Source organism: Rousettus aegyptiacus, unplaced genomic scaffold, assembly GCF_014176215.1.
Source record: "Rousettus aegyptiacus isolate mRouAeg1 unplaced genomic scaffold, mRouAeg1.p scaffold_m13_p_16, whole genome shotgun sequence".
Taxonomy (NCBI): Eukaryota; Metazoa; Chordata; class Mammalia; order Chiroptera; family Pteropodidae; genus Rousettus; species Rousettus aegyptiacus.
The window spans coordinates 14,351,276-14,377,394 of record NW_023416291.1 but is presented as its reverse complement, the minus strand read 5'-3'; the positions used below and the strand labels follow the sequence as shown (position 1 = coordinate 14,377,394).

Sequence of the window (26,119 nt, the reverse complement as noted above, 5' to 3'; positions counted from 1 at the left end):
CTGACTCATCCATCTGCAATCCGTCGCCAGGTTGGCTGGGGGCCGTCTGGTCTAGGATGACCTCAGCTGGGACGGCTTCTCTCTGCTTCCCAGGGTCTCTCATCCTTTAGTGGGCGGGCCCAGGGTCGTTCACATGGCAGCTGGTCAGGGTTCCAAGGAGAGAGCAGAAGTGTGCAAGACCTCCGAAGGCTGGGCTCGGAAATGGCCCAGCTTCATCTCCACTACCTTCTGGTGACCAAAGCAACCTCCATCTCCAGTCCGGATTCAAAGTGTGGGAAAATCGACTCCGCCTCTGAAAGGGAGGAGCAGCAAAGTCAAGGAGAGAGTTTTCAGGGAGCAGGGAACACTCTGGCCATTTAATAATCTACCACAGCCCAGAGTTCTTCAGCCTCTCTGGGTGTTCCATGATGACATAAATCATTAAAAAACTGAGGTATGATCTAGACTGTTGGCAGAGTAATTTAAAATGACAAGTTTAGCAATCAAGAGAAGATGTCATTTGGGGCAGATGGTCACGAACTTCCCAGAGAAGTGTTGGAAATATATTATGCAGTCTTTAGGCTGTCTTTTTTTCTAGTCTCCAATCATTTCTCGCTATTCATACATTTCGTTCTTTGGATTTAATAGTACGAATTTAAAATGCAGCTTTCTTTCACATTTACTGGTGGCTTGATTGGTTTTCCAGGACTTGTCCTTCCTGCTTTTGACAAGGGAGATATCCTGTCTGCTAAGTGGATTTTCTTCAGAGAGCTCCTTCTGCTCATTATGTGCTTGCTGGGTTTGGGAGTTTAGTTCACGGAGAAAAACCTTATTTATTTATTTCATAGTTCTTGAGGCACTGCTCATTGTTCTTGCCCTTGACCCTGCAGCAGAGGCTGCTTTGTTTTCCTTTGGTCACTGAGCCATCATTGTCACTAGCTGTCATTGGGGACCTGTGCAGGGTTGGTTTGGGGACCTGGATCCTGAAGTGTGGCCAAGGATTAGCTCAGGTGGGGATTAATGAGAAATACGAGATGGTTAAAACTTAACTAAACACTAATTATAAGACTACTTAAGGCAAATTAAGTAGTTTACCTTATTGGAGAGCAAGATTTAAAAATATTTAGCTAATGTTTTAAACGTTCTATTTAGATGTAATATGCTTAACATCTAAAAGTCATACCCCACTATTGTTATTATTTAATTAAATCTTGGTTTTCCTTATATGATTTCAGAAGGCAGTTTTTTTGCACTTAAAAGTACATAAAATTATCAAAAAAAAAAAAAAAAAATCCCAGATCCCCAGCCAGGTCATACATGGTTACATATACTTACAAGGGAACGTGGGTGATTATCACAGCATCGGTCTGTAGTCTGGAGAGTAATCTTGAGCTCTGATGCTGGTTCTATCTTTAACAAGCTCTGTGATTTTTAAAAGGCCATATCATTCTCTGAGCTTATGTTTTCTTATTGTAAAAGTAGGGAGTGGAAAACAGTAATGGTTTTCATTTTGTTTGTTTTTAAAGCAATAAACCATTTTTAAAAACAATCTTAAGTGCATACTCAACATGTAAAATACATAGAACATGCATTTTTAAATATAATTATCTTTTAGTTCGCATTTAATACATTTATTTACTTAAAAAGTCAGGCAATTAGAAAAGAGTTGCTATTTGAAAAGTACAAAACGTGAAATTAGTGTTATGATCAGGTGAGGTATAAGCAGTATAAGCTATCTCTAAATTTATTTCTCTGATTTATTTCTCAGTGTTTACACAGGGGGATTGTGGCAAATGAGGGCAGATTGCAAACAATTAACCTTGTAATCTTAGGATCCCTTTACTTACATGTATTCAGATGCTTGAAAGAAGAATGTAATAATAAAAAGTTATTGTTTCAGAGTTGACAACATTTAGCAATCGTCCTCATTCCTCATTGTAATAAATGGCAGAGAAGCATCATCAAAAACTTCCAGTATGCACTAAAGCCATCTCTCCTTCTGTATTAGCTCTTGGTTACTAGTCAATTAACTATTATTTGGAAATTTGTTTAATCTCTGGTCTCAGATTCCTCATCTGCAAAAAGGGGGGAAACAGTAGTACCTACTTTAAAAGGTTGTCGTGAGGACCAGAGAAATTAATCCAGGTAAACACTTAGCATACCCCTTGGCCTGTGGTAGGTGCTCTATCAGTGTTATATCTAGATATATCTACATCTATCTGTCATCCAAGGTCAGAAGCTTCACCAAAGCAGATATACTTACACCTATTCCGACATTTAATTTGAGGCAGTGGTTCTCAACCAGGGTGTGCCCAGGGAACAGTTAGCAAAACCTGGGGAAATTTTTTGGTGTCACAACTAGGAAGTGCTATTGGCATCTGGTGGGTAGAGGCCCAGGGATCGTGAAAACATCCTACAATGCGCAGGACCGGTCTCCCATAGCAGATCATCCAGCCCAGAATGTCAGGGGTGCCAAGGTTGAAAAAGCCCGACCTAAGATACGCTGTAGACTCTAGCAGGACCGTGATCGTATAGTTTTACATGGATGCACATGCACAGGTGTGGATTTTTTTAAAGATTGACCACTTCCTTATTAATGATAGATCACTAGAACTCTTAACACTTTTATGATGGCAAGAGAAACTATTACAGGTGATACATAAACCTGAATTAACAAGTTAACATATTCATGGTCTTCAGTGAGTTGACATTTTATATGTAAAGCAGTCGAGGGTGCTCGTTTTAAAATTAAATTTTGAATTAATTTAAAAACAATCTTAAAAACTTAAATTTAAAACAAACATCTGTCGGAACCCCTGAAGCATCTTCCAGGGTTCCTTGGAACACAGTTTGGAAACCAGTCATCTACGGTCCCTTCCAAGTCCAAATCTTTGGCTCTGCGTTGGGGAGAAATAGTAAGTAGACTTCTTCCTGGCCTAGCTTTTTCAGGTAGCCGTTCAGCAGTCACAAAATGGCTAGACTCTGAAGTGAAAAGAGAGCTCCGTCTTATTAAACTCAAGGAAAATGTCATTTTCCTTCACCAGAGGGAACTAAGAGAACGAAAGTTGCCATGTTACAGTTCGTTCCTCCTCTTCCACCCTCTTTGTCAAATCTTCGCAGAATTCTTCCCTGCTGGACAGTGTCCTTTACCTTCACGTCACACCTCACGCTTCCCATCTTTACAAAGAACGATGCTTGGTCCACTCCGTATCACTGACTTGCCAAGGCCTGCCGCCCTGCTGCTTAGGTTAGTATCGTTCTCAAAGAAGGCTGGGCTGTCCTCGAGAGAGATGGGGTGCGCTTTCAGCCAGAAGCCCAAGTCTGGCGGTTCTGTGACTTCTCGGGAGAAAGGGGGCCCAGTCTTAGGACCTTAGTTTCCTCACCTATAAAATGAAGATGCAATAGTATCTATCTTCTGTGGTTGATGGACAGGATCAGTTTCAGCGTAACTATTCAAATGCTGGTTTTAGGCTGAATCGAAACAAATAATGGTCTTTAAGGAAGTTCTGTGGAGTTTTCCTCAAAGGGGAGGTGTGCTGGGCAGGAATCTCCAGGTGCCCTGAGGACACCTTTGGTTTCATTTACAACTCGTTGATGCCTGCCCAGGAGAGTGGCTTCCCCATTCCATTCCCATATTAGCCTTTATCTTGAATCCTCCGTAAATCCTCAGAAAGCCAATTTGTTTCCTCTAAATGGCAGCCCAGCTCTATTGAGTGCGTGAACTTACAGGTGGATGTACAGCATTTATAATCAGAGCGCTCAGGTCCTAAAATGTTTGGGACAAACGCAAGAGAAGGGGCCTCTGGATCAGCGGGGCTTCCTCACTGTGTTAAGCTGGAAGCATTTAGGTCACATCCACAGACGCCAAGGAAGGTGCCGTGAGAGTTTTTTTATGAATGAAATTCTATATGTGCACAAATCTTTTTGTTAGTAGTAAGAATGAAGTTGAAGACTATGCAGTGAGTCAGAATGATTACTTTTCTCTGGGCGGTTTCTCTAAAGAAAAAAGAAAAACATCTTTTAATTCTACCTTTCTCTGTAGAAAATCTATGGTTTTTTTTTTTTAACTTTATATAATGAAAAATGATGGCAATTTTTTCAGTCATGTTAATTTTAAAATAAAGGCTTTACATGCTGTTCTCGGTGCAAATTTTTCTGGTAATTGAAAGAAAGCAGGGTAGCCTTCATATTTCTATTTTTATATCTTTTATTTTGATCCAAATGTTTAGGGAACCAAAACTTGAGCAAACAAGTGTCTCCCACATTTTTTTTTGACATGTCATTAGCTCTCTCTATACATATATTTGTCACTATATTTACATCTCCCCACCACTTTCCAAGTTTCATGTCATTCTCGAGATTGTCAGAATGAAAAACCAGGTAGAAAGTGCCTTGCAAATTTGTAGTTCAGCAACATACAGCTTGCCTGTTGTTTTTTAAAGTGTCTTATTGAAGGTCCGTTAAATTTGCGTTGTACTAACAATGCTAAATATCTGGGTTTTTTCTTAACTCTTACTCAGCATACCTTCTGCCTGATGCTTCCAGAAGCTCCTTATATCCTCAGAGAACTTAAGCATGATATTGCCCAGTCTGGAAGTTGGAATTTGCCTCTAAGGCCTCACTAGTTTCTTGTCTTTTTTTCAGCCTCACCTTAGAATTTTTTATAAGTTTTGAAATAGAAGATGCAGCACTGAAACATTTTTTTTTTTAAAAAAAACCTAACCAACCATTCATTTTCTATTATTCCTTCCCAAGGAATTAAAGTTACAGACATAATAGATTACACACCATTTAATTGCACTGTCGTGACTAACCAGGAAGCTCTTGAGAAAGGGTTTTCTGAAAGTTCTGGAAGAAGGGCTTGGGGTCAGAGAAGCTTTAGGACGTTGTTAGCAAAACCCCAGGAGGTTGTTGAAAGGGCCCAGAAGCACTAAATAAACAAAGTCCTATTAGGAGCCAAGCCACCTTCTTGGTAGAGGCTGGAAATTTGTATTTGTTGCAGGTTGCTCTAGAGACCGTCTTGGCTCCCTTTGGTTCAGATTCTGATGGCATTGTCCCCAAAGGGCTAGATTTTAAGCACTGTCCTTGATGTCTGGATGCCTTTAGTAATGCCAGAGTTCAGGTAATTACTCAGAGACCCCTCAGGAGGTCCTGTGGCGTGGGCAGCAGACCTTTTACCTTTATCTCTGAGGCTTTATCCCCAGCCTCACAACGGTCAGACCCAGGGAAAGCACTTCTGATTTTGCCCTTGGTGGAGTATTTTGAGACTCTTAGTTTTTGTTTACCACAGGTAATAGTGGAGAGCCATTCGATGTCACTAACTTGTGGCCAACGTATTTTATTCATCAAAATATATATATATATATATATATATATAGAGAGAGAGAGAGAGAGAGAGAGAGAGAGAGAGAGCGCACCTACTATGTGCTGGACACCGCTGTGAACACTCAAGATCCATCAGCATTAAAAAAAAGAAAAAAGATAATTACCTTCATGAAGAACAGACCATAAATGGTTAACATAACAAATAAGAAAATTATATAGCATGTGATTAGTCTGTTTGGGCTGCCATAACAAAATAGCACAGAAATTTATTTCTCGCAGTTGTGGAGGCTGGAGGGCCAAGACCAGGGCGTCGGCTGGTGTGGTTTCTCCTGAGGCCTCTCTCTCTCCTTGGCTTGATGATGGCCCCCTTCTCTCCATGTCCTCACACCTGTCTCTCTTTTCATAAGGACGGCAGTCATGTTGGATGGGGGACCCACCTCAGTGGCCTCGTTTAACCTTAATTACCTCCCAGTCTCCAAATACAGTCACAACGGGGGTTAGGTTTCGAAATACAAATTTGGGGGAGGGGAAACAATTCAATCCATAACAGTATGTTATCAGGTGATAAATATTTGGGAAGGAAAAAAAAGGAAGATCAGAGCAGGGTAAGAGAGATTGGGAGTATTGTGGGGGCGGGGGCTGCAGTTTTCACAAGGTGGATCAGACTTCACTGAGAAGGTGGTGTTTTAGCAGAGACTTGAAGGCCAAGCTACACGCAAGTGTCACTGTGACACGGGGACCAGAGCGGAGCAGAGGTATGGTAGAGGTAGGTGGGGGACACAGGACAGCGGCCCAGGGACCTCGGGTCCTGTCCCAGCTTTTCCTCTTTCTGGCAGCAAAACTTTCAGATGTCACATTGATCCCCTGGAGTACAGTTTCCAAACATGCCGACTTGTGTGAGCTTGTGATTCCAGAACATACCTGCTTGGAGAGGCATGAGGTCGGAAGAAAGGGCTTCGTGCCTGTGTAGTGGCCGAAGGCAAGGGGTGTTAGGTATTTGCTGTGGGGAGTTGCTTGCTTCCTTTTATTTGTTAGACAGGGACAGGCTTAAAGCTCATTCTAATGAGTGTTACTAAGAACTCTGTATCAGGGTGAGATCTTCTTTTTCAAGACAAACACTCCCGATATAAGAAACCTAAAGTTCCTACCACGTGGCCCTTTAAAGAGGAGCAAGATGCCCACGAAAGCGACGAGCGGTGGGAGAGGATGCTTGCCTTCCTTCCTGGTCTCTCCTGGGTGGTATGTCGCTTAGCGGGTGAAGACGTGGCATGACGTGGCCCAGCCACAGGCTCCGTCCCATAACAGGCCAGTTCGCTCTGCCCTGACCACATACTTCCACACCAGCCCACCATGCTGAAAATGGGAAAAGGACCTAAGTGGAAAAACTGGTGAAATCTGAAGAACACGCGGAGTTTAGATCACAGCAATGTGAATCTCTTGGTTCTGACCCACGCGCCACGGCCGTGGACGAGGTCAGCGTTAGGGAATGCGGGGCGGAGGCCATGCGGGTACTGTGCGAACCGTCTCTGCCGCCGCTCCGCGAATCTCAAGTTCTTCCAAAATAAAATTTTATTTTTTAAAAAAATGCTTATCGTGGTCTCAGAGATGACCTGGACTACAGACACGGACCCTGAAAACAAGGCCAAATACATGCCCCTGTCGATGGGGTCAGTAGTGTCGGCTTATAAGAAGGCAAAGTGATGATATATCTCTCGTCTGAGCTCTTCTCTCTGGCAAATTCTCCATCCTCACTTTACACCCTCCCCCCCTAGGTTTTCACTTTGGATATTACCTCTGACTCATGTTTGTATTCAATATGTTATGGCAGAATAACTGCCCGAAGGCATCATTCTATAATAGGATCAGGGAGGGAGAATACAAATGGGTCAGGGAGGCAGCAGCATCTACAGGAAGGCAGGTGTGGAGGGAAACCAAGGAGAAAGTGCCCAAACACTTCGCAGAGGCGGCGCTGCCTGCAATGGGACAGACCGGAAAGGTCCGGGAGCCCACACGCTCGCTCGCGGAGTGTATTGCGTTTTTGTGCCCAGAGCTCAGCGATTTCGATTAGCTCGTGGTCCCTCCTGCTGTGAACACTATGTGATTGTGCATCCATACTTCATTAAGGTGGGGGCAGCTAAGAGGGGGAGTGGCCTTTTATGTGTGTGTGTGTGTGTGTATATATGTATATAATCCCTTTCTTCTTTTGATAGCTGCAAATCAGAAGGAGCCCATGAATCTTAACTTTAAAGTGAAAGAGGAGCCTAAAGAAGAGGAGGCCCTCAGTGCTGCCTTGCCTCGATCCAGCTATGTGTTTAGCCCAGACACTGAAGTGCCAGCCCCAAGCGTCTCTGAGGACACACTAAAGCCCCAGGAAGGGAAAGGGAATGTGCTAAGGCAGGATATGTCAGTCAAAGCAGCATCTGAACTTCTCATGAAACTATCAGGTACTTGATTTATTCTAAAATGTTCACGTTCTGATCATCTCGTTTGCAAGCCAACTGGGCTGCTTCCTGCATGGGTTATAATTAGCCTGGCGGTGGCAATATCACATTATTGCGGTGAATTCAGGAATGATTGGATTATGTGACTTAAGTTCCTGTGTTGTGTGTGTGAATTTGTTTGCAGATGTTAGCTGTGTACCTGTCCTATTAAACACAGCCGCCTTTTTCTGACTATGACTGCAAATCGTTGGAAAACCCTGCTGCTTTCTAAGATGATGCAGGTCATAATTTTAAATTGGTTCTAATGACATTCAAAGCACTTTTGCTCACTGATCAAAATATCTACTTTTTCCTAATAGAGGACCTTGCATTTTTTTTTGCGTTTGTACTTTATATCCTCTAAAAACCATTTTTCTTAATATAATTCGAAATTCATGTACTTTGGATTCTTTTCCATTCGATCTCCTATCTGCCCCATCCCCTTCAGAACAGATAAACATTTAGTGTCTTTTAAATTCAAAGGTATGACTCTCAGAACATGGAAAGAAAAGTTATATCAATAGTAACACTTACCAATTTGTATCCCATCCTTAGTTCACTACTGTTTAAAGGTAAGTTTGAGAAACTATATTCAAAATGTTAATATGAATCAAAAGCTGTTTTCAGCTTGTAATTTGCTGTGCTTGGCAGATGAAAGCAATCTCTGCCTTAAGGGGCTTTCTTCCCTGTGTAATTTCATAAGCAATTCAGACCGTGTTTCTGGTTGATTAGTAGGTAGGAAGGTAGGAAATTAATAGTGGGTAACTCGGAGTCATTATATCAGAACAGTTGAAATTCCTGTATTTGCCAGTTGGTGGGGTTAAGAATTCTTTGGTGTTAATTCAAAACACTGGGATTTCCGGGGAACATGATTTGTTATAGATAAAGCTTAATTCAATTATTATATTGTATTGTAACCCCATTTTCCTAAACTTTGCAATGATAGCACAGCTTCTCCTATGTAAATGGGAGATCTGCCAACTCAACAACACTCCAGTGAAAAAATGGGCAGAAGACCTGAATAGGTAGGTATTTCTCCAAAGAGGACATACAGATGGCCAACAGACATATGAAAAGGTGCTCAAGGTCACGAATCATCAGAGAAATGCAAATTAAAACCACAGTGAGATTTTTACCTCACACCTGTCAGAATCGCTGTCATCAGTAAATCAAAAGACAGGTGTTGGCGAGGATGAAGAGAGAAGAGAACCTTTGTACACTGCCGGTGGGATTGCAGATTGGCACAGTCCCTCTGGAAAACACTTTGGAGGTTCCTTAAAAAATTAAAACTAGAACTATCTTTTGGCCCAGCAATTGTACTTTTGGGTACTTATCCAAAGAAAACCGAAACACTAGTTTGTAAAGATCTGTGTGCCCCTAAGTTCACAGCAGCGCTATTCACAGTAGCCAAGAAACCAAAGTAACCTAATATACAATGGAATACTACTCAGCCATTAAAAAAAAGAAAAGAAATCTTATTATTTGCAACAACATGGATGGACCTAGAGGGTATTATGCTGAGTGAAATAAGTCAGAGAGAGAAAGATGAATACCATATGATTTTACTTATATGTGGAATCTAAGGAACAAAAGAAATGAGCAAACTGAACAAAAACAGACTCACAGATACAGAGAACAAACTGGTGATTACCGAAAGGGAGGGAGATGGGGGGACTGGGTCGAAAAAGGTAAAGGAATGAAGAAAGAAGTACAAATGAGTTACAGAACAGCCACAGGACGTCGCGTAGGGCATAGGGAATATCGTCGATGTTATCGTAAGGGCTGTGTGGAGCCCCAGATGGGCCCCAGAGTAATCGGGGGGATCACTTCATCAATGACAATAAATGTCTAGCCATTGTACTGTATATCTGAAACTAACATAAAAGCATTTTAAAAATAAATGGGAGCTCTGGCGAGATTGTGCCGATTGCCAAAAGCTTAAAAAAATGTTCAAGCCAACATGTTTTCATATAGTCGGACCCTCCTCCCTCGTGTCAAAAGGCCTCAGTGGCGTATAGTAGTAATCTGTCTGTTGGTTTTTTCAGTCAATTCATAAAGGCCACACAGCTCTCTGATTCCTTCCCATAAGATAGACTTTTACATTACAGTGCCTTTGACTCCTCTCCGACAGTGATTCTTGTTCCTTCCTGATAGTAGGATTCTAATATGTAATATTTCTATTGCAGAGTTTGCTGTGCAGCCGCTCTTTGAGCAGAGAATGCTGGGATGGCACCAAAAGATACTGTGCAAACATGAGGTTTCAGGAAAGATGATGTTCTTTCAGGAAAACATTTATCTTAATCTTTTCGGATGATGCGATTTGAGACAATGAAGTAGGAAATCATTTCCCAGATAATGAGGTCCCTCAAATAGAATAGGGCTATGCAGCCATGCACAATTGACGATATTTGTGGACGGCATGGCCTTTCTGTTTATGTTGGGTTTTATGGAATCCTTGTGCTGCGGGGTTCAACAATAGTTGAGTGCATGACACAATCATATTTCCCAAGGGTACCTGGCCTGCTTCGTGGTGGCGAGGTGAAAACTTGTTTAAAGACTAAGAAAAACTTTTTTTTTGGGGGGGGGGGTCCTGAAAAATTTCCGCAGCATTCTAGATGCAAGAGATCTAGGTCAAAAAAATATATATCACCCTCCAGACGCTTATGTCTAGTCAGGGCGAAATCCAGGGCAAGAGAGTTCATTCGATATGTGACTGGCCCTGGGAACTCTGTGTTCCCCATCTCCAGCGGACTAGGGTCAGGTAAACTGCAAAGAAGTCTCCAAATCAGTCCTGAGAACAGGCATGTGACTTAAACAAAAGTGTTTCTGTAGTCCTAAGCCGCCAAGGTAAAGCAGACTCACCCTTTATTAGGGTTAAAGTGGGCAGTGGAGACTCACCCTTTATTAGGGTTACAGTGGACAGTGGGGTTCCTAATCATGGATGGATCAGTGAGTTGGCCTGGAAGAAGGAAGTTGCGAGGGAAAACCTTCCTGTGCTGTCTCTCCTCGAGGCCTAACGTTAGCGTTTTCGATGTTCGTGCCCTGAAAGACACCCGCGTGCAGGACTTGTCAGTGCCTCCAGACCCCCTTCGCCATGGTGTTTCCTGTCCCTCTGTGGTCGAGAGTAGAGGTGCGTTTCCCAAGGCGTCTCTCTCTGTGTGCAGGTTAGTCAGGGCGCCTCCAGGTGCACCTCGCCTGACCCCCAGAGCCTCACCGCAGGCATTCGTGTGAATGGGAGTCCCAGTTGATTCCTGCCTCTACAATTTTTGTTTATGGTCTTCTGTCCTGCTGGGGGGAAATCCTTCTGGTCAGGAGGAGTTGGGTGAGAAAAGGGTGTCCCATGCATTAATACACTTGTTCCCCCTCTTCTTTCAGTTTGGAGCCAAGAAATAGCCGAAATGTAGAATAAAAGAATTTTTCATCTCTGTTACTTATTGCCTGGAGAACAGAAGCTGTGATCTATAGTAGTTTAGGCCTGTTCGGTCTTTTCATTGAATTAGTTGGAGGAAACCAGTCGATAATTTTGGCTGCTCCATTTCCAGTTTTAATTTATGTCAACTCCTTAACAATGGATGTTGGGCACATGGCCCAGACAAATATCATATGAAACTTTCCTATGAGGAGAAACCTCTGTCAGTATATTGTTTTCCGAATCGACATTAACGTTTTATGGGAAAAACACAGATGAGTTAGAGACTAGACTAACTTTTTCATTAACTGTGTGTTTGGGAAAATCTGAGTTTTCTTCCTTCCTGGGGATCCAGTTCTGTTTCCAGTTGTTAATTGGGAAGTCAAGTGCCTGACAGCTGGGCCACGTAAACCGATTTCCATAAAGAAAGCAACCCACTCTGAGGGGACCACTGGATTCCTGCGACTGACTACCTGTTGCCCTGTGACGTGATGCGGCCAAAATAATCAGACTTTTCTGCTAAGCGTAGAGTTGCCAAAGAAAACGTACAGAAGTCCTGATTTTAAGGAGGTCCAAATCCTCAAGTTCAATGCAGAGGGTATGTAACATTAAACAGACTATTAAACCGTGGTTTTGCAATGTCTAGTGACTTCGCAAACTTAGGGAACAGCTGTGTTCGCACAGACATGACTTAATGCTAAAAGTGACACAGGACTTTATCTGCCTTGTTTCTATTGTGTTTTAAGAGAAGTAATTAGACTCAGAGATAAAGAAACGTGTTTCTTCTTTCCTTGGGGAGTCACATGTTTACATGGGAATGCATATATAATACACACTATTAAATGCTTGAACCTAGAGGTAGAGGATAAGAAAGCCATTTAAAAACATGAATTCCACAAACATAAGTAGCTGGAAAGCTGTAGCTATTCAGAAGCATTATTGAAAAAATTAAACATTTAAATTCATCTAATGTAGTAAATAAAACTTCATGTTCAGACCCTAATTTGAAACACGTCTATTGGTGTTCTTATTTCTCTGCTCAAAAAAGGAAACCGAATGGATTTATATTCCTTTGTGATCTGTATTTATTTATCTCTGCCTACTCTTGGAGAGAAGTATACATTATAACCACCTCTTGTGGAGGAATCCAGGCAGGCCTCCATCTGATGTAGGGTGCGTGGTGTGTAGGGTTCAGGGAGTCACCCAAGTCAGCCAGGGCTTCGGCTGTGGGATGTTCAGAAGCAGGTAAACTCGAGTAGGAAGAAGTTTTAAGGCGAAGTTAATCTCTGAGTGAACTGAAGCAGGGAGGAAAGGAACCCCAAAACTGACCTCATTAACAGTTTAAGTTAAGGTCCTTTTGCTTGTAAATAAATCTTCTGGAGCCAGTTTAGTCAAGAATGGGGAATTTACTAGAAGATGGAGGTTTGGGGTCGATTTACGGAACGAACCCAAGGGCAGAGAAGCAGCAGGGCCTCAGTCCTCTGCCGAAGCCAGCGCGGGAGGGCCGTGTGGGCCCCGGGGGGCTGTCACCCTCCACCTCGTCCCTGCTTCTCTGTGCGCATACGGATGGACTTTTCCTGGTACCCAGGTGGAAAATGGCTATTGCCATCTGCTTCTGAGTTCAAAAGAGCAGCTAGTCCCAATTCCAGCCGATTACCCGATTGGCACCCACCAGAGGACACTTCTGTGCCCAGGACAGACATATATGAATTGCTGGCAGGGGAAGAATCCCCAGACACAGATCTCGGGTGAGTAAGAGTGAGGGTGACGTGAGACTAGGAAGAGAAACTAAACGCACGCACCACAAACGCGGAGGAGCAGATGTGGTCATTGCTGTTCTTTAAATACTAAATGTAAATGTGTTTGGCCTTTGGGTGCCGTTTGCCCCTCCCCTCTGGTAGACTCCCAGGGAACACCTGCCCCGCTGGGACTTTGCCTAGCCAGCCCCATCTCTGAATGCGGTGAGGCTGGGCTTCCCAAGGTGTGGTCCCCAGACCAGCAGAATCAGCATGTGTTGGCAAGGGCAGGGAAGTATTAGAAAGACAAATTCCCAAACCCTCCTCTGGACCGAGCTGAAACCTGAGGGTTTTACAGGCCCTGCAAGGAATTCTGACAGCTAAGTTTTGAGAAGCACTGAGCTGAGCAAATGGTTAACTAAAGAAATAAGTTCTGTCCACCTGAAAAGAATGCCTTAGGTTGAAGCCGACAGAGAACAAAGCTCTATTAAATGCACGTTTTACTTTTTAAAAAGAACCATCTCTCTTTGGCAGAGATTCTTTTTTTATTTATTATGAAATAATGGTATCTGGGAACCGTTTTTATAAGGGCACATGTACCTAATAAATCAAGAATGTGTTGGTTATGAGCCTCAGATAATACTACTATTTTCGATGTTCTTTGCTATTGAATTTCATGATTATTCCTGGGCAATGCTGGCATCCTTTTAGGAGAAAAAAAAGCTCCCCCCACCAAAACCCCAACAAATCAAAGACCATGTCAAGGATTCTTCTCTTCAAAAGAATTCCTTGAGACAAATTAGAGATTCTAGCTAAAAAATTTCTCAGGGGGGAAATTATTTACTGTTTTATTTGGTATGTCTCCCTTGGAAAATTGTAGTCTATCAAACTTTATTAGCTGTAAGACTTCAGTAATCTACAAGTGTGGAAAATAAGCGTTTTCGTTCCATATTGGGGAAATCTCACATTTGCCTCCTTTGAACTTATAAGTTATCCGATTAAGTGGCGAGAACATGGGGGTCCTTGTTGTATCATGCCTTGTGATTCTACCGACTTAACTTGTGGGTAAGTATAGAGCTAACTTCTAAACTGAACAGGTAGACATGTTAGCAGAGCTATGCGCAAGAGTCAAAGAGTAATTTAGAAGTATCAGTAGAAAAATATTTAGTTTATTTTATTAATGTCATTTTTTACATTGTCATATATGGTACTGAAGACGTCGAAAGCAGAAAACTGTCAAAATGGTATAGTCTAATCAGTCGGAAATCGAAAAATACTTTTTTTCCACATCAACGTCTTTTGAGTACTTGGAGAAATGTATTAAACCCAGTACTCTACTTTTCTAAAAATTTATGTATTTTAGATTGTTATGCTTTAGAGGGGACGTCTACATTGATTTTTTAAAGCATCTTTATTAAGATATAATTTACATACCATATAATTTATCCATTCAAAGTGTACAACTCTGGTTTCTCGTGTATTTAGAGTTGTGCCTCCATTGCCACGTCTAACCCGTTAGCAATCCCTCCTTATTCCCCTAGCTCGACCCCCAGCCCTGGGTAACTATGTACTGTCTGTTTCAGTAATCCGTCCTGTTTGTACATTTCATGTGAATGAAATCATACAATATGTGCTGTTTTGTAACTAGCTCGTTTTACTTAATACAGTGTTTTCGAGATTCATCCATATCGTTACATGTATCAGTACTTTATTCCTTTTTATGGCTGAATAATATTCCATTGGCTATTAGTAGAATGGATATAAAATAATATATTAATTTGACGCATGGTATATAATGGATCCGCCACATTTTGAGGAGCTGCTAAGCTGTTTCCCAAAGCAGATGTACCATTTTACTTCCCTACCAACAATGTATAAGAGTTCTAATTTTTTCTTATTCTTGCCAAAACTCATTGCTGTCTGTCTTTTTTATTATAGTCATCATACTAGGTGTGAATTAGTATTTCATAATGGTTCTGATTTGCATTTCTCTGATGACTAACGATGTGCCTGTTTTCGTGTGTTTATTGACCATTTGTATATCTTCTTTGGAAATGTGTCTATTCAAGTGCCTTTCTAATTGAGTTATTTGTCTTTATATATGTTCCAAATATAAGTCCCTCCTCAGATATATGATTTTCAAACATTTCCTCCCATTCTGCTGATTATCTTTTCACTTGCTTGATGGTATTATTTGTAGCACAAAAGGTTTTAATTTCGATGTAGTCCAATTTATCTCTTTTCTTTTGTTGTTTGTGATAATTGTGGAATTATCGTATTTTCCATTATTCAAAAAATTATGTAAAATGCAGACTTGTTTAATATTAAAATGAAAACCTCTCTTTACTTATATTAGCGCAGTATTTAATTTCAGATATGAAATTGCAGTGATTTGGGAGACTCATTCTGAGAGTGGAATCATCATATTATAAAACCTAATTTATTGAATAAATACTGTCACAGTGGCATTGAGCCCTCTGATTTCTGTATTTACTATAGCATTCTGTACTTCGGCTGACGGCAAAGAATATTTGTATGCCAGTAATTTAAAACGACTTATAGTGAATATGACCAACAATAGCCTTACAACTAATTGGCCAGATGACTTTCCACATTGCCATATATATCCTAAGCAGCTCTCAGGATATGTGGGAACGTTAAATCTGAGTAAAGCATTAGTCTCTTTTTTCTAGCACTTGAAAACTCAGCGAGAATCGAAGATGTTTGGAGTGCGAAAACTGTGTCTTATACAAACAGGGAATAGATCACCTTAATAAGATGGAAATGTGGCATGTTTATATACCCAGAGAATTCCTGAAGGTCTGGATCTCGTTAAGCTCAGACGACAGGCAGCGGTGTTATTTACCTGACTGTTTAGGCAGAATGGAGTCGGAAACAGCTGCGTGCAGCTCCGAAGGGCCACCTTTCTCCCAGCAAGAAGAGGGGACCGGCCTCTAACAGCCTCTCCATTGTAACTGGCGTTACCCCCCGTTTCTTACACGCAGCTTACGAAGCCTCGAGCCCACGCGCCTGAATGGCAACTGCTGTTTTCCCCACCTCACCTGGGAGCCCTCCCAGCTCCCACCCCCGGGGCCAGCACCCCTGCACCCCATTTTGCCCTCAGAGCCCTCACCCCTCTGCCCCCCTTTGGCTTTCTTGACCCGACGTCCTCCGCCTCCCATGCTGAGGCGGGGGCCTCAGAAAGGCCGGACGCAGAGGGCTCTTGTTTTATTCTCTTCCCCCTGTCGCACGGCTGCACGTGTTAATGTCGCTGCGAAGATGTGTGTCGGCTTGTGTTCCCAGAAGCCAGGCGAGAACTCTGCAAGGAATTTCGCGTGCTCCACCTTCGTTAGAGGTTTTTTTTTCTGTTTGGCTGGGCCTGGGGTTGGAGGGGTTTGGCGACGGCTGTCAGGTTGAGGGTAGGACTGTGGGGTAGGGGGTACAGGGTGAGGCTGAGGGGCTTCCAGACCCTCCTCTACAATGCTGAGCAAGAGTACTAAGAACGGCCCTTAGGAAATGTGTTTGCAGGTGGGGACAGTGTGCCCTCCTGTATTCCTGTGCGATTTTCTGTTTTCCGGTGTAAATGACTAGAGGTTCTCCCCCACACGAATCATGGCACAAGCGGAGGAGCCATCCGTAAATACTCTTTGATGGCGACATCTCCAAGAAGCTTTATTTTCTGAGGGATCCAGTTTCAGTGTGGATGCAAATATCTGAGTGACCAGTCAAACATTCTGTTCCATTTTTCACTCAGAGGATAAATGTCCCTGCCAGACAGAGGCTGTGCACCTTACCCACGCATTCAGTCGTCTACACCATTCTGGCTTTTTATGGTTCCTCCCCCCAGACATTCTGGCTATAATACTAGCACAGTTATGGGCTTGTGAGGGAGAACACAGCCATTATTTTTCTCAAGAGATCTAAAACACTCTCATTCCACGGTGGTTTTTCTTCTCATCGCCATATTGACCTTTCACCTTTAACGTATTCGCATCAAAGAAGGGGAACGTTTGGGCGTGTAATTAAACCCCATGGATTCTGTGCCCTCTGGGTGCAGGCTGGTGTCACAGAGCAACCTCTGGAGAAGGAAGCCACCTTCCCACTGCCAGGGTCCTGTTGGCCGCGCCACGTCCCACCCAGCGCCTGTGGGTGCTGGACAGTGTGCCCAGCCTGAGGACGGGTGGGGGGGGCCGTTTCCGCTGGGCTGGGGGTACGGGAGGAGCATCCCTATCGGTCCAAGAATGGAACACTCTCATGAAGAGAACCGTTTCTCCCTGTGGCTTCTGTTATTCTTACAGGACGACGTAGGTTCGGGAAGTGGCATTTTCTCTTTATCTCGGTATTGGGACCTGTGGCATTCTTTGTGAAGGGTTCTTGGTCCGTCTTCCAAATAGTTCTTCTGTTTACTCCACCCATATGTATTTCCCCCACATTTAAGCCACCTTGAGTTGGTGCTGGGCGTCGAATTACTTCTTCTTGTCTAAATATGGGGTGGCAGCTGGATTCGGCACTTTTCCTGGCTCCGCGGCTTGCCGTGTGCTCGTACCGTTGATCTCCACAGCCAGAAACGTGAGGGAGGTGATAGAAATACGTGTGGCCCGTGGCCCACCGCGCTTCATCTTAGCTATTTACAAACCCGTTTCCTCACTTCCTAGAACTACCATCGTTACCCCCTAAACACACAAACATGCGCATACAGCTCCCATTGTCACTGACAGGCATCTTCCGACCTTGGAGTCGGGACATTCGTGGGGGCAGCCTTGCTGGCGGCTTCCTGTGGTCCATGCACATGTTGTCAGGTATACACGTAACAGCTCCCAGGGTCAAGAGGGACAGAGGCCCGCAGCAGAGCCGAAGGACCGGTGAGAACGAACGGAGAAATCGCGCTGATTCAGGGGACTTGTTCCGAGAGAGGAATCATCCCGCCTCGCTCTATGTGTTTGAATATTGGTTAGAACCTTCTCTTAGAAGCCATGAATGCTTATTTAGTTAACATATTGGGTAATGTGTAGATAACACTTATTTTCCTTCTCCGCTTTTTAAAAAGAGCTGTAAGGAATAAAGAAGAAAATGGGAACGAGGAGAATAATTTGGTCAAGACAGATGGTTACCCCTTTCGGTTACTTGTGCTAAAACCTTTTGCACCCTGGTTAGCGCATCCAAACGCTGTTGAAAATATTTTCTCCTAAAATGTCCCCATTAGGAACTCTTCCTCTCGGACCGTGTCAGCTTTCTCGGAGACGTACAGAGCTAAAGCGTTCACCTTGCGTGTGACAGTGAGCGTTCAGGTCCTACGGCCTGGCTCTCAGTTGAGGGGTGACCTTGTCCTCGGTTTTCTTGTTCTTTACCACCTACTCCAGAGAGGACACAGGAATGGAGAGCGGAAGGGAAATGAAAATGAGTCACTTATTCTACTTGTAAGTAGCTTTGATGTAAAAAAAAATTCAGACAAGACAGTCGAAGCACGGCCAAAATACATTGTAAGGATATTCGTGTACTTTGTGTCTTCAAGAACCACGGGGTAAAATTAAGAGCCTAGGAGGGTCATTTTCCACCATGACATGGCCCCATCCTTAGTTTAAGGACGACCACAGGGTTGGTATCAGGGACTGCCTCTATCAAAGGCTAAGGCTCGTTTATCATTGGCTAGTAGGGGCTTTGATTTTTGGCAAATTATGTAAAGATTTTTTGGGGTCTGCATGAATCCTATACTTTAACTTTTCTCTACTTCTCATTCTATCTTTCTATTTATTTTCTGTGGTCTCCCCCCTGGCCCTTCCCCACCCGACCCCCATTTACGCATTCATTCAACAAATATTTATTGAGTTCCTGTTATTTTCCAAGCCCCATTCTGGGCACTAGGGACACAGAGGTGGGCAAGACAGTGCCCTCAGCCTCCGCCGTGTGGAGCCTCCCTTCTCTTCCCACCCCATCTCTCGCTCAGCTTAGTGTCGGGTTCTGGTTTCTCTCGTCGCGTGATGCTCTGCTCTCTGCACCATGCCCTCTGGCCCTTCCCAGCCTGCCGGAAACACTGACCAATGGGGAAAGAGTTGTCATGGCTTCCAGACAGAGAGAGGTACTCTTGTGACATGATTCAGTAATATTTAGCACCACCTAAGAGAAGCGTTTTAAACTTGTCTGCACATAGTAAAGCCCCTTTACCCTCTGTTAGTGTAAGACACTGAAACGTTTAGTACGACTCTCAGTAATTGAAATAGAGCTCTTTTCTCGTTCCTTCCCCTCTTCAGGCATTAAGGACTCTCTCTATCCTTCTCCGCCTTCTTCATGCATAACGCAGTGGTCAACCCACCACTTGACAGAGATGGACCTTACTTTTTGGAATTTTTTTTATGTCAGCAGGAATTCTACTGAATCGTTAAGGAATTCGGTTTAAAACCTGCGTGTGCACATTCACCCTCCCCTAGCGTTTCAGGTTCACGGAAGGATATAGAAAGGTCTATTAATCACAACAGATGAGGTGGACAGGGCTTGGATTTATTGAATGGCAAATGATAATGATGTTAAATAGCTTTAAGGTTAGATCAAACACTTTAATTGACCCTATTCCTTTTTTTTTTTTTCTTTCTTTTTAATGTGAGACAAGAAAAGTATATTCTGGACATCAGATGAAAAATAGGTTAATTTTTTAAAAATGAGATCATTTGGAATGTTACCAAATGGCAGACATGCAATTTAAATGCACCTTTTTAGCTAACTTCTAGTGAAATCATCAAATGAAAAGAAAACAAGATCCTTGGGAGAGGTTTTACATTAACACCGGGACACTCGGAGTTCAACGGATAATGCCGGAGCCCCTCCACATCATTGCTGGTTGGAGAAGCTGATCTCTCGGAGCCCCCAACATTCTTGCTTGTCATGTGAACGAAAGCGAAATGGAAAAATAAAGTGACCGGACGAAAGTGGCATGTGACATACGTATTCTGGCCCGTGATCATCTTCCACGTGAACACGCTGAGAGACCTTCCTTGATGTCATATGAGCCTCCTGATGCTAGCTGGGCAGCATCTCACCCTGAATTAAGTCCAAAGCTTGTGTTGTAACCTTGGGCCCAGCGTTGTGGCCAGTCTGAAAACATTAGCGAAGGCCCAGCTCTCGTGGACGAGGACCTATTTAGTACATGGCTTGCTGGTATAGGGGTTGCAAAGACTGATTTAAAAAATTGACAGGAGAATAAAGCATCAAGTACTTCGTTCGCTCTGATGGAAAATGGCATGTTCCTTGGACTCCTGAAAGAACTTCCAGGTCTCAGTAATTCTTTATTGCCTTTCAAGTTTCGGTTCCATTTTACAGGGCTTACTTGTTCCTTAAAGATTCAGAACAGTTAGTGAAATTGAACACCTGGGGCTGCTCATTGTGTGTTTTTAAAAACTTGATTCTAGGTTGACCCCCTGCTTACTTCGGTCTAATTGTGAATGCTGGTGTACCTCGCTCATTCTTCAGACAGACATATATTAATTCTCCCTTCTAAGTCCCCAGGTAGTATATACTGATAGTTAATTTATGGTTTTAGTGATGCAATTTAAAAGGTCGATTCCGATCAAATTGTTATGAAGTTATTTGGGGAATCAAAAATGTAATGTGGCGTGTGTATGCGTGTGTGTGCGAAGAGAGAAGAGACATAGAAAAAAACCTAGCCCCATCGTTTGCAACAAAATCCTCCTGATGTTTGGATTATCGTAGACTGGTTTTACCATCTGGAAAGATGATTTAATGGAATTAACTGATTAGTTTTTTTAATGCATTATTTGATTTTGTGCAGATCTTCGCTTGTCTTCCTTTTAGACATTGGCTTGGTCTCATGGTTTGCTCGGTTAGTCCTGTGCAATTCTGAGAGGTGTGTGTGTGTGTGTGTGTGTGCGCGCGTGCGTGTACTGGAGCTCATTTTAAGGCTTTTCTATTGGAAAATACTGTTTCTTTTTCACTGAGCTGCGGGGGGGGGGGGGTCAGTTTCCCACCTCACACGACTTAGCATGCCCCCCCGCCCCCGCTCTCAGCTTTGCCTTTGGTGCTGCAGCCCAGAGACCATGCGTTTTATCCGTTCCAGACGATCAGCCTCCCATTCTATTGTTCCAAGAAGAGGAGGCTGGAAAATCCTATGCTCGGACGTTCTTGTATGTTAAGAGAACTAGCGAAAAATCTGCCGCACCACTGTTTTCTTTCGTGAAGAGAGTTTCCTCTCTGTTTCCCCCAGGAGCAGGTGACCAGCAGGTCCCGTGGGGAAAGCAGCCTGTGTTGCTGCTCTCTGGGGTACGGCAACACCCATGGGAAAGCCGCGGCCTCGGATTTCGGTCCCCGGAGCAGGACCGAGGACCACTGGACTCTGAGCATTGTGCAGCCGAACCGAGGGCCAAACCATAAGTTAATTTAATAGGTAACATCCCACGGAGAAGCGTAACAGTCCGGTCTTCTAAAGAACACAAAACTGGTCCCAGTTTGCATGTGCGTCCGCTCTGTGTGATGGCTCCTAGAGAGAGAGGCAGGGCGCGGTGAAAACGAGGGAAGGAAGGGCAGCGTTCAGCATCCTCGTAGCGAGAATGGAGCTGCATCTGCTCCGTTTCACTGGGGACCGAGCTCCCCTCGTGGGACCGGGGGCCGGCTGCCGGCCGCCGGCCCGAGGCAGCTCCGCTCCCGCTCTGTGTCTCTCTGAGAAGACAGAGTCCGACACACAGGGTCAGAGGTGGAATGACATTTCCATTTCCGCCTCCGTCCTTGCCTCCGCTCAAGCAGATCTGGGGCTTGGTCTCCGCCTGGGCCACCAAGAAGCCCAGGCCAACTCTTCCTTCCATTTTGATGTTGGCAAGGGCCAAGTCAAGTAAGAGAAGGCAGAGGGAGAAGGCGGATCGCCCTCAGCAGACGCCAGCAGAGGCCCGGCCCTGCGATAGGGCGTCAGCACGTAACCTCGTTTCTCGTTGCTGGCCATTTGTTTCACTTCACTTTGCTTCCCATTGGTGAGCACTGTTGTCCCCGAGTGTTAAGGAGCAAACCCAGCACCTGTAGGAACCAAGTTTCATACCTGGACGGTGTTTTCATGCCCAGCCAGGAACTCTGTGCCTTTGAGGATGGCAAGTTGGAGATGAAAGATGTTTAATTTATCTGGTCGACAGGACTATCCCTCTAGAAAGTGAATTGTTTCCACACGCGGCATTGCATCGAGAGGTTCTTTGAAGCTTCTGTTATTCTGAAATAATGCTAGTTCAGGATTGTGACAGTGAGCAGTCTAGAGAGAGAGAGCGGTCACTTGTTATCGTTTATTCCAGTGCCATTGCCAGTGTTTCGGCCTTTCGTATTTCGTTTTTTAAGTTCATAGCATGTCTGAGTGTCTATGACAGACTGAGGGGTCAGGAAAGGGGGCCCGGCATTACACGCCTACTCCGTGCCGTGCTCCGGTGACTAACATGCGTTAAGCATGTCGAATGTGCCAGGCCCTGTGCAAAGTCTTGGGAATGAAGATGAATAGAAAATTAGCTCTCCCTCGAGAGTTCTGTCCAGAGAGAAAACGAATCTGTAAATGATGAGTGTGGTGCACGTCAGCATTTTGCAAGGTCCGTGTCATCCAGACATATGACAGAGCAGAGAGTGTGCCATGCTGGGGAGAGCGGGGGATGCATCTAAATAGTTCTGAAATCTGAATCGGGTGTCACTGGGGTCGTTAGGAAGGGAACGAGGTGAGAAACCACGAGGCACATTCAGGCAGCTGGAACGTCCGTACTGCAGGGCAACAGGGGTGCGTGGAGGAGGGAGGAGGGCCGGGAGGCGAGGCAGGGGGGAGTGGGGCTGGGGATTGATGTGGGACAGAAACTGAGGGACGGGATCGCCGTGCGGGCGCAGGACCCCAGCGCAGGAATGCAGCGGTGGAGGCGGGAGGCTCGTGGCGGGGCCAGGGATGCCTCTCCCTTTTTCTCTGGGTCCCCACCGCACTCAGCATGCTGGACCCCTTCTCCGCCTCCTCCCCTCGCTTCTCTTCTTCCTTCTCCTCTCCAAGAGTACGCAGTAGCGGTCTATCGCCTTCCCTTGCTGATCTCGCCCAGGCCCGATTCAGATGACTCCCGATCTGTGTGTCCGTCGTTGGTGATTCTTCTCTTACTGCCCGTAAGCCATCGTGACCTCCACTTCCTGCAGGAACCATCACTACTTAGCTAAAACAGAGCTGAAACTTCTCTGTATTTCTCCCCAACCCAACTTTTCTGTTTTCTTACTCCTGTTAATAGCAGCTTTTGAATCTCAAGGCCTAAAAGTCACAACTCTCTGGCCCCAGATGTCAACAGTGCTAAGGCTGAGAAACCCTGCTTTAAAAAGAAGACAAGAAAACACTTGGCAATAATGCCTGGAAGAGCAAGGACTATACAAATATTTATTGTATTATGTCTCACTTGCCTATTGAGATGTCATTTTGAAAACTCTTCTCCAGGAGTCTGGAGTCTACAAGGCAGATTAAGAATGCTGAAGGATTTTATCAGTGGTCAGAGTTTTGTGCATTTTTGAAAGGTCAAGAGTTGTCATAATAAAGGGCAGAAAGCACTTCATGGAGATCATACTTGAAATTATCCCAAGCAGCTTTTAAAAATGGATTTCATTAAATTCAGCGGTACACATAGCCAGGTGGTTTTTCAATGCAGGGGCGAAGCTGGGGAAAGATGTGTCTGTAGGGGTGTGTGGGATGGGGGCAAATAACGAGACTTCTTTCTAGCTTTGCTCTGTATGTTTTTGGGATTTTTTAAAACGAACTAAATGAATCTCTTCCTGGTATTCCTCCGGGTTTGTCGTTAGGCTTGGGAAGGACTTGCAGGGTTCAAAGACATCATTACGTACCTGTGACACTGACCCCACTGTTTATTTTCCAAATAAAAGGACTCTGAGGGAACACGAAGAGGGAAAAGAGTGTTGTGACGGCACCTATGGGTGATCCAGCTGAAAGTCAGGACAGCTGTCAGGTCAACAAACCCCTAAGGGGACAAGGGGCGCAGTCAGCACTCAGGGAGGGGTCAGGTGGACTGCAAGGAAAGGCAGAGAAGCTAGGCATGTAACTTAGAAAGCTCTCTCTCTATTTTTTTAGCACAATTGAATCAATGAACTTGGTTTTTTTTATGAGCTTCACAAACATTCGGAGGGAGAAACAGCTTGGCAGACCTAGGAGAAGGGGAAGGGATCTAAATTAAATGTAACAGTTGCCTGCAGTTTAGTTGCTGACAAAAACAAGTCGTTTTCCCTGAGAAGCATGTGTAACATGTCAAGAAGAAAAAAGAACAATTAGCACACTTCTTACATAAGAGCTTATCGATAGTGCCACATTAATTTTAATCATTTAATTCAAAATGCTCCTCTCTCTTCTTTATTGCAAATCAATAATTGTACGTGTACTTGACTTTCACCCGTCTTATACTTAGCAAGGAAAGCATAGTTTTCTCTGAACAACCTGCTTTGTGTTTTTTCTTACTGTTCTGTCTGTACATCCATCCGTCCATCCATCACAGGTTACCACAAACGTGGTAGCTTAAAACAGTAGAAATGTATTCCGTCACGGCTTTGGGGACAGAAGTCTGAAATCTGAAGGCTCTAGGGGAGAATCTTTCCAGTTTCTGGTGGCTCCAGGCAATCTTTGTCTTGTGATTGATAACTCCAGTCTGTCTCTGTCTCTGTCTCTCTGTCTCTGTCTGTCTCTGTCTCTCTGTCTGTCTCTGTCTCTCTGTCTGTCTCTGTCTGTCTCTGTCTCTCTGTCTCTCTCTGTCTCTCTGTCTCTGTCTCTCTGTCTCTCTCTTTCTCTCTCTCTCTCTCTCTCTCTCTCTCTCTCTCTCTGTCTCTCTCTCTCCCTCCCTCTGTATGTTTGGGCTGTTATAACAGAACACCATTGACCAGGCAGCTTATAAACAACAGAAATGTATTCCTCACCGTTCCGGAGGCTGGGGAGCCCAAGAGCGGCGAGTCCTAATATGCAGTGTCTGGTGAGGACCCTCTTCCTGGTTCACAGACAGTCATCTTTTCGCTGTGTCCTCACCTGGAGGAAGTGGCAAGGGGGCCCTCTGGGGTCTCCTTTGTAAGGACACTAATCCCACTCATGAGGGCTCCACATTCACGTCCTAATCGCCTCCCAAAGGCCGCACCTCCAAATACCATCACGCTGGGGATTAGGTTTCAAAATACTAATGTGAGAGGGGAGGGGGACAAACAGTCAGTCTATAGCTCTGTGTCTGTCTTCACGCGGCCTTTTCCGTTCTGTCCCTGTCTTGTCCTCTTCTATTATGAGGACACTTGTCACTGGATTTAGGGCCTCCTGGATAATCCAGGATGATCTCATCTTGAGATCCTTAACTTAATTACATCTGCAAATACTTTTTTCCAAATAAGGTTACATTCACAGGTTCCTGTGGTTAGAATATGGGTATATCTTTTGTGGGGGGCTGCCATTCAACCTTTACTCTATCTGTTTACCTGTCATCTCTATCATCTATCTGTGTATATATGTATCTATGTATCTATGTATCTATCTATCTATCTATCTATCTATCTATCTATCTATGTATCTATGTATCTATCTATCTATCATCTTCTGTCTATCATCTATCTATCAACTATATCTATCTGTCTCTACCAAATCCTTTTTGTTTTTTGTTTTCCAGAATGCTGAGTACATAATAGTTACTAATAAATGCTCATCGATTTGAAAGCGTGGCCTTCTTTTAAAGTGACCCAAATTAATTGCCCCACCTTATTTCAAAGACGTTCTGTCATTGCTCTAAGGGACACATGGACATAAAGACACTCCAGCCTTGCAAAGTGAATGCATGTTTCAGACTAAGGAACGAGCATCTAATAGCCACATTTAAAGCAAGAACAGTCAGTAAATTGAACTGTTATTATAAACTGTAAGATTGCTGTTTTTCTAAGTATTAATCCTTAGGCTGCAATTAACTTCCTAGGTGGTATTGAGGATTACTAGCTCCCAACAAGGTGTAAATGTTTCGGTTGAATCAACCCTATTTATGCTTTATTAATTTTGGTGCCCTAGCAGAGAAAGAAAAATAAAAGATCAGAGCTTCAAAAATAGAGGGAGAAAGTCATTATATTAATATGCTTGCTCTGATTCGATTCACCAAAATCATGTTATAAAACAAGGACAGCTATTTACCATCTTCTCTGTGAGTTCTAGCAGCAGCGCGGCAGAGCAGGGCGTG

General features: G+C 44.0%; 1 protein-coding gene across 5 annotated transcripts in view; it reads left to right on the top strand.

Moving 5' to 3' along the window:
• The window catches only part of ZNF827 (zinc finger protein 827), a 147,428-nt gene that overhangs the window by 52,625 nt on the left and 68,684 nt on the right, over positions 1-26,119 (top strand). For 4 of the 5 annotated variants that reach the window (XM_016164054.2, XM_016164057.2, XM_036233535.1 and 1 more), the window contains exon 5: positions 7,515-7,748. The exons of the other annotated variant lie outside the window; for it this stretch is intronic. In XM_016164054.2, the coding sequence (XP_016019540.2) occupies positions 7,515-7,748 (234 nt within the window). The remainder of the gene's footprint in view (positions 1-7,514; positions 7,749-26,119) is intronic. 5 annotated transcript variants of the gene reach the window in all.